The following is a 7704-nucleotide window of genomic DNA, read 5'->3' as shown; positions in this document are numbered from 1 at the left end:
GTAAATTTCTTCCACCAGTGGAATGGCCACTAGGGGGCCTGCAAAGTAGGTGTTATCTAGGTGTCATTTAATTTCCACCGGGTATTGAGACACATACCCAAAAAAGTTAAGTCTGCTGTACTTAAAATAGGATATATCCCAAATTATTTAACTATTTCAAGTAAGGCAAACTTTTTTGTATCTCCTGTATTCAAATAGAAGCACTGAGATGAATCAAAATTAGCCTGTTAATCATTAGCAGCTAGAGAGACAAGAGACAAGATCTTCTCTTGGGTGTATATTTTATATATTCCATATTATGGTTAAACTCCTAGACTCATAATCGTTGGCAGTAAGAGCGTTTCACCATATTCTTGCGTGTGGTTTCAAACTGACTGGGCACTATGGAACCAATTCTAAAATGATAAGTTGAAGCAGCCTAAATTAAGTTAAATCAGCACAAGTTCAATAAACTTTAATGAGTTGGGCTGGAAATGCAGCACCAAAAACCACATATTGTCACTGTGCAAAGAGCAACAAGTATCACCAAAATGGCTACTTTACAGGACAGGACAAAAATATTCACCACTTTTAATGTAAGTTAATATAAAGAGATTTTATTCCAAGCACTTTTGGAGCATTTCTATTGGTCCATTTTTTGGACAGCGATGATATGCAACACCTTAATCTCAAATGAACTTCCTTCAGTCAATAAGCCACGTCAAACACTTGGCCTATTGACGATATTTAAGAGGAAGCTACATTTGAGGTCAAAGAAAGTAAGTTTTCAGGCAGCTGGTCCTAGTTCAGCCGAGGCAACCAGCAAGTCCTGTTCAGCGAAGGGCAGCTGCTACTCTCAACACACGACAGTGAGTGGGAGTTGGTAATGACCTGGATAGAAGCAGAAGAACCTGTTCGCTTTTCTGTGACTTTCCGGGATAAATATAGTCCAAGTGTGAGAAAGCACAATGGTGGGATGAGAAGGAAACTAGGGTATGCATACATTGGGGACATCACTGAAAGCAAGGACACAGTCAGACAGTTTGATGCTGCATTGCCTTGCGCCATGATATTTGGAGCACAGCAGCAGAGTTTGTGCTGAATGTGATTCAGTTACTCAAAACTGGCTAAAGTATTTCATTGAAATGTTGGTCTGCTGTGCTTGGAGTTTTGCTTACCACCACTACTAGCTCGCTTCTGCATTTTCATCTGTTATAGGCTATTCCTGGACAAAAGGTTTGTTGGGTCAGTGTGTAGGGGTAGTTCATTTTCAGAACTTAATTTTTTGTCCTTTTTTTTTCGTTTTAAACACAATATGTTATACAGAGTGGATTTATTGTAAACTATTCACCAAAAAGTATTTGTATATGTTGCATTCAATACTGCAAGAAATATATAATATACAGGAATTATTAATGCACATTATATAGCGCAAAGTATGTGGACACCCCTCCTAATTTTTGAGTTCAGGTGTTTCAGCCACACCTTGCTAGCAGGTGTGCAAAATCAAGCAAATAACTGTGCAATCTCAGAACACTGGAAGTGAAAGTAAAAGTAAAAGGTTGTACTGATCAGCTCACTGTCAAAAGATGCCACTTTTGTTACAAGGCAGCCCATGAAATTTCTGCCCTACTAGATCGGTCAACTGTGTGCTATTATTGTAAAATGGAAGCATCTATAAGCAACAACAGCTCAGACACAAAGTGATAGACCACACAAACTTGCAGAGTGGAGCCATCAAGTGCATAGCGCATAAAATCGCTGATCCTTTTTTGCACTCACTACAGTTTCAAACTGCCTCAAGAAGCAACATCAGCACAAGAACTGTTCATTGGGAGCTTCGTGAAAGGGGTTTCCATGGCCGTGCAGAAGCCTAAGACCATGTGCAATGAAAAGCATCGGCCAAGGTGGTGTAAAGCATGCCAGCACTGTACTCTAGAGCAGTAGAAACGTTTTCTGCAGTGATAAAAAAATGGACTGGAATGCACGGAAACGCATGGTGCCAACAGTAAAATTTGGTGGAGGAGGGATAATGGTCTGGGCTGTTTTTCATGGTTTGGGAGTTCCAGTGAAGGTTAGTGCTGCAGCATACAAGGACATTTTAGACAATTATTGGCTTCCCAATTTGTGGCAACAGTTTGGGGAAGAGCCAACATAAAAAATGTGAGGTCCATAAAGACACGGTTTGACAAGTTTGGCGTGGAGGAGCACCAGTGGCCTGCACAGAATCCTGACCTCAGCTCTACTGAACACAAACGTGTCCACATATTTTTGGCCATATAGTGTATATTAAATTTAATTTGGTTATTTGCTTTGAGATTTGATCTCCATGTTTGAAATCTGATGAATTCTGAATATTCATTTTATCACAACTATTACGTAAAACATAATTCCCGATGTTATACAGCTTTCTGAGTCATTTTAGAACCACCTACAGTTCCACTCATCATGCTGGACACATCTAACATTTCCTAATTTTAATTTATAGTTTCCTAGTTGTACATGATTAGCATATTAGAATCATTTTAAATATTTATCTGCAGGCAGACTTATATTGTTGGAAACAAAATGTGAACAGAGGTTCCAAAGTTGGGTCATCTACTCAGTTTAATGTACTTACAGTCCAGAGGAGAGTAGCCCCTACCAAACTTCAGTTTTTATGCTAATAGATCTAAAGTTGTATTTTTCGGTAGCTACTTGTGTCATTATTTCTTTAACTGTAACAACACTTTTTTGTTGTATATAGTTTTGGCCTCTCTACCTGCCTCTGATTACCCATGTTTGAAGTATTTTGTCTATATATAGGCTTTGCAGAGAGGACAAACGGTGAGACAGAAGGAAACTAGAACACGTTGTTCCCAATCTACTTCCTCCTCTCCGCAGTGCCCAGCTAGGCGATGTCCTACTACCTGGCTAACTGCAGACGTAACAAGACTCCAGCTTGAATCCTGCGGAACCATTTGTCCTTTGAAACATGACCGGACACACTATAACTACTGTCCTGAAAAACTGAACGACACTGCTTTGTCAGAACAGAGAGTGGTTAGAGCTCATCATGAACACAGGGGCAGTGTTGATGCTAACATGCTAATCTCCCAGACTAACCTGATGTCTAATTCTGATATATTGGTCTTTCAGATCCTGCTATTTGCCTTTCTTACACAAAAAATTGATACCAAGTGTTTTGTTTAAGCAGTAATAACAAACATATGTGTTTAAATAACATGGACAATGTATTTGATACTGAAAAGAATGACTGTAGCAACTATATACCACATGTAAAAAGAGACAGACCTTAGTTTTGTTTAGCACCCATCATTTCTTTAGGAGCACATTTTTAATGCCTTAGATTGGGCCATTTCCATGTCTATAATAAGATAAGCCTACATCTTATAAGTTTGGACCATACATGTCAAAACTTAGTCAAAGATGAGAAAAAAAACACATCTATGATGATGCTAATATCTGCTAGCGCTCTGCTAGTTTTACAAATACTCCATTAGCGAGGAGCTAATGAGCATAGAGCTGCTGACTGAAACACCACTGTCCAGGACTTCTGGAAAGCCTAGAGTCACGTTATCTCTCACGATGTTGGCCCAGGAGCACATTATGTACTGTAAAGATTACTTTATCTCCCTCTTTGTAGGCCTCCCTGTAAAGTCTATTCAAAAGCTACACTATATTCAGCATATTCAGAGCTCTGCAGCTATGGTTCTCACCTATACTCACATCACTCCCATTCTCTCTCAGCTACACTGGCTGCCGGTCCTGTCCCATATAACGTTTAAAATTTCTCACTTTCATAGCCCTGCATAACCTTGCTCTCTTCTACCTCAGAGAACTCCTGACCTCTTACACTCCCTCTCGTTCGCTCAGGTCTTCTTGGAATAACTTAGTTGCCATCCCACGCACCAGACTTTCCACCTTGGGAGGTAGGTCCTTCAGTGCCACGGCCCCCAATCTCTGGAAATCTCTTCCTCAATCTGCTCAGTGAGCATTTCTCTTCCTCCTTTACTGCTTTAGTTGCTTTATCTATTTGTTTTTAAAATTTCTTTATGTTCTTTGTTATGTAAAGTGACCTTGGGATTGTGAAAGGCACTATATATATGTAACTTATTATTATTAATATTATTATTATTATTATTATGATTGGCAGTAGAATAGGTTGCACAGAAGAGCTCAGTGACTTTAAACATGGTGCTGTCTTAGGATGAAGTCAGTTCATGAAATTTCTGTCCTGAAATGCCCCAGTCAACTCTAAGTGCCTTAATTGTGAAATGGAAGTGTTTTTGAGCAACAACAGCTTAGCCACTAAGCAGAATAGACCACACAGACTCAGATAGCAGGGCCGCTGAGTGCTGAAGTGCGTTGCACCTATCCTTCCAAACTGTCTCTGGAAGCAACATCAGCACAAGAACTGTGCGTCGGGAACTTCATGAAATAGGTTTCCATTGTCGAGCAGCTGCACACAAGTCTAAGATCACTAAGCGTCAGCGTAAGATTACTAAGCGTCGGCAGTGGTGTAAAGAACTGCACCACTGGACTCTAGAGAAGTAGAAACGTGTTCTCGGAAGTGATGAATCATGCTTTACTATCTGGCAGTCTGATGGCTGAATCTGGGTTTGGTGGATACCAAGAAGATGCAACCTACTGGAAGGCATAGTGCCATCAGTAAAGTTTGGTGGAGGAGGGATAATGGTCTAGGGCTGGTTCCATTAGTTCCAGTAACAGGTGATGTTAATACTAGAATGCAGAGACATTTTAGACAATTATGTGCTTCCAACTTTGTGGCAACAGTTTGGGGAAGACCTTTTTGTTCTTGACTGTGTTCCTGTGCGCAAAGGTTCATAAAGACATGGTTTGATGAGTTTGGTGTGGAGGAACTTTAGAGACCTGACCTCAATCCCACTGAACACCGTTGGGCTGAATTGGAACAGCCAGACCTTCTTGTCTAACATCGGTACCTGACCTCACAAATGCTCTTTTGACTGAATGGGCACAACTTTCCACAGACACGCTCCCAAATGTTGTGTAAAGCTTTCCCAGAAGAATGGAGGTGTTTTAGCTGCCCATGGTTTTATAATAGGATGTCCAACAGGCTCAAATTGGAGTGATCTATAGGTGTCCATATATTTTTGCTCATATAGTGTAGCTTGGCCTACCTAGATAACACAGACATAATAAAAGAATTCATCATTTTTCAATTTCTAAACAAGATAATTTTCTCAGTTTACTCCAAAAACTTTTCTTTCAGTGAGGCAAAATTCAAGAAAAAACAAATCCATCTTTACAAAAAAGTAAATAGAAGTCATTCGTCACAATTATTACTCTTTCTGAGAGAAACTGAAATAACTCTCTTCCACTTTCCTGCTCTGACGGAGCTCGTGTTCATGAATATTCATACAGTGAGTTCAGGTAACCAATGAGAGCTCAAGGCGGCGCTTGAGCGTTCTAAGAGAGGCGTGGCCTGATGCCGAGCACACCGGAGAGCAGAGAGCGCGCGATTTTACCGCTCGAGCAGCAGCAGAAACAGCTCTGCGAGAGAAGAGAGGAGAGAGGAGAGAGAGGAGAGGAGGAAGGGGCAGAGAGAGGCACTCAGGGCTGGACAGCAGGGACAGGTGGCAGCCTTACTCACCGACCCGCGGTGGAAATTTCACCTCGGACTCAGAGACAGGCTCCGTTCAAATCGCCTCAGGCGCTGTAATCAGTCCCAACTACATGCCTGTCAGGTTTTCACAGTGATAGATTAACCCCCCCACCCCCTCGAACAGAAATGGAGAACGCGCACACTAAATCTTCATCTGAAGTTTTAAGACACTTCAACGTGAACGAAAACACTGGACTGACGCTCGAGCAAGTGAAGGCTAGTTTGGAGAAATATGGACCCAACGGTGAGTAAAAGAGTCCGTGTTTGTCGTTTATTTTTGAAATTCAGTGAATGTGGAGTTGGGCTGTGCTGGTTTTACGTTAGCCTGCCTGAGTGCAGCTGCTGTAATGTTGTTACATGTTCGCTGCGTGAGGGAGAAGTTTCAGGCAGGGTGGTTTCTGCTCACGGAAGAAGGTAAAGAAGAAGCCCTGTGAGCGCTGCTGAGTGGGTTTACTGAGGTCAGGCGTATTTTACAGTAGGCTAAGTTAAAAGAAGCCCGCCGGAGGTGAGTGAGAGGCTGCAGCCGCCTACCCCGGTCAATGAAACCAGCGTCTACGAGAGTGAATTAAAGGAGAATTCCAGCGATTTTTCAGAATTTCCCCATATTCCTGTGATGTAAACAACGTAATTTGGAGTGGTTTGACCTGAAATGGTTCATTGTAGGACAACTTACAGCCTCCGATTTCTTTGCAGCGGTGGTGACAGGAACCAGGATGTCTACGACACAAATATAGCCTTTTTATTTACTATCTGAAACCACAAGTGAACCTACACTGTCTCTTGAGTTTTTATGTGTGATGTTGATGATAGTAAGTTTTCTCAGAGGACTACTTTGCCTTATTTGCATGTACCCCTCCGCCATAAAAGGATTCAAATAAATGTTTTAAAATAATTTTAGGCCAAAACCTAATGACTGCCACGAAACAATGTGTCAGATATCAAGCAGCATATATTCCACCATTTCATGTAAAAGCTTTCTGTAAGGGAGCTTTAAGAAGCATTAAACTCTTTAGACGTCTGGTTCCTATCACCACTACTGTGAGCAGTTCTGACGATGCAGGTCTCTCTTGAACAGAACATTTCATATTAACCCACTTTGGTTGCATCTAAACCGTTTAATCATGTTATTTTTTTTAAAATTGGTGGAGTCCCCCTTTAACCCGGTAGTGTCCATGTGTGATGTTTCCATTGGTGTGTATGTTCTCTGAGCTTTCCTGAGCACAAACGTGAGGTTTTCAAACCATATGGGTAAAAAGTGAGTTTTTATTGTGTTGAGTTCAGTTAGGAAGGGCTGACTTCTAGCAAAACAATATAATGTGCAGATTTAAAGAGGAATAAAAGTTTGAATAGGACACTGAATAAAAAAAAATCAAATGCAATCCAATCATTTTAGATCAACCAGAACATGTTTTATTTCCTTATCATAGTAATTATGCAGTTGGAATATGAATGGATTAAGACAGTGACACTATGCCATGTAAAACCTCTTTAAAATCAATGAGGTGAAGTGAACTTCAGTTTCTTTTGTGGCAACCTCCTCGTTCGTTATTTTACACTTGAAGGGGAGTTCCACCGATTTGTCAAAATGTCTGCATAAATAAATGATTAAGATGTAAACAAAGTCATTCAGAGGGGCTTGATGTGAAATTCTGGAGAAACTTACTGAGCCAGTATTGTTCACAGCACAGTGATGGGAATCAAATGTTTGAATAATTTAATGCCTCTAACAACTCCCTCACAGAAAGTTATTACATGAAATGCTTATGAATGCCCTGTCTGATGTCTGAGACACTGTTTTATGATAGTTTTGTGAAGGTTTTGGCCTTCATATCCATTCATAGTGGAGGGGTACATGCAGGACTTTGTGAGGCAAAGAAAGCTTATTTTTTCAGATTGTCAACATTTTACGGGTCATCAACATTACATTTAAAACTTAGAGGACCCATGGAGGTTCACTAGTGGGTTTGGATAGTAAATAAAATGTTCAAATCTGCATTGTTGGCATTGGTCTTTTGGTTCCTGTCACCACCACTGTAAAGAAAATCAGAACCATTTCACATGACACCCCACTGAATGAC

The 7704-nt window shown here is 40.8% G+C and overlaps 1 protein-coding gene across 4 annotated transcripts in view; it reads left to right on the top strand.

The window, feature by feature from the left end:
- The first annotated feature begins 5469 nt into the window (after positions 1–5469).
- Positions 5470–7704, top strand: part of atp2a3 (ATPase sarcoplasmic/endoplasmic reticulum Ca2+ transporting 3) — a 130971-nt gene continuing 128736 nt past the window's right edge. For all 4 annotated transcript variants that reach the window (XR_005007753.1, XR_005007752.1, XR_005007751.1 and 1 more), the window contains exon 1: positions 5470–5870. Coding sequence is in view for 1 of the 4 variants with exons in the window: in XM_036580438.1 (XP_036436331.1) it covers positions 5753–5870 (118 nt within the window). In the remaining 3 variants the exon portion in view is untranslated. The remainder of the gene's footprint in view (positions 5871–7704) is intronic.

The sequence above is a fragment of the Colossoma macropomum genome, unplaced genomic scaffold, assembly GCF_904425465.1.
Source record: "Colossoma macropomum unplaced genomic scaffold, Colossoma_macropomum, whole genome shotgun sequence".
Classification (NCBI taxonomy): domain Eukaryota; kingdom Metazoa; phylum Chordata; class Actinopteri; order Characiformes; family Serrasalmidae; genus Colossoma; species Colossoma macropomum.
This window is presented reverse-complemented; position numbering and strand designations above follow the sequence as displayed.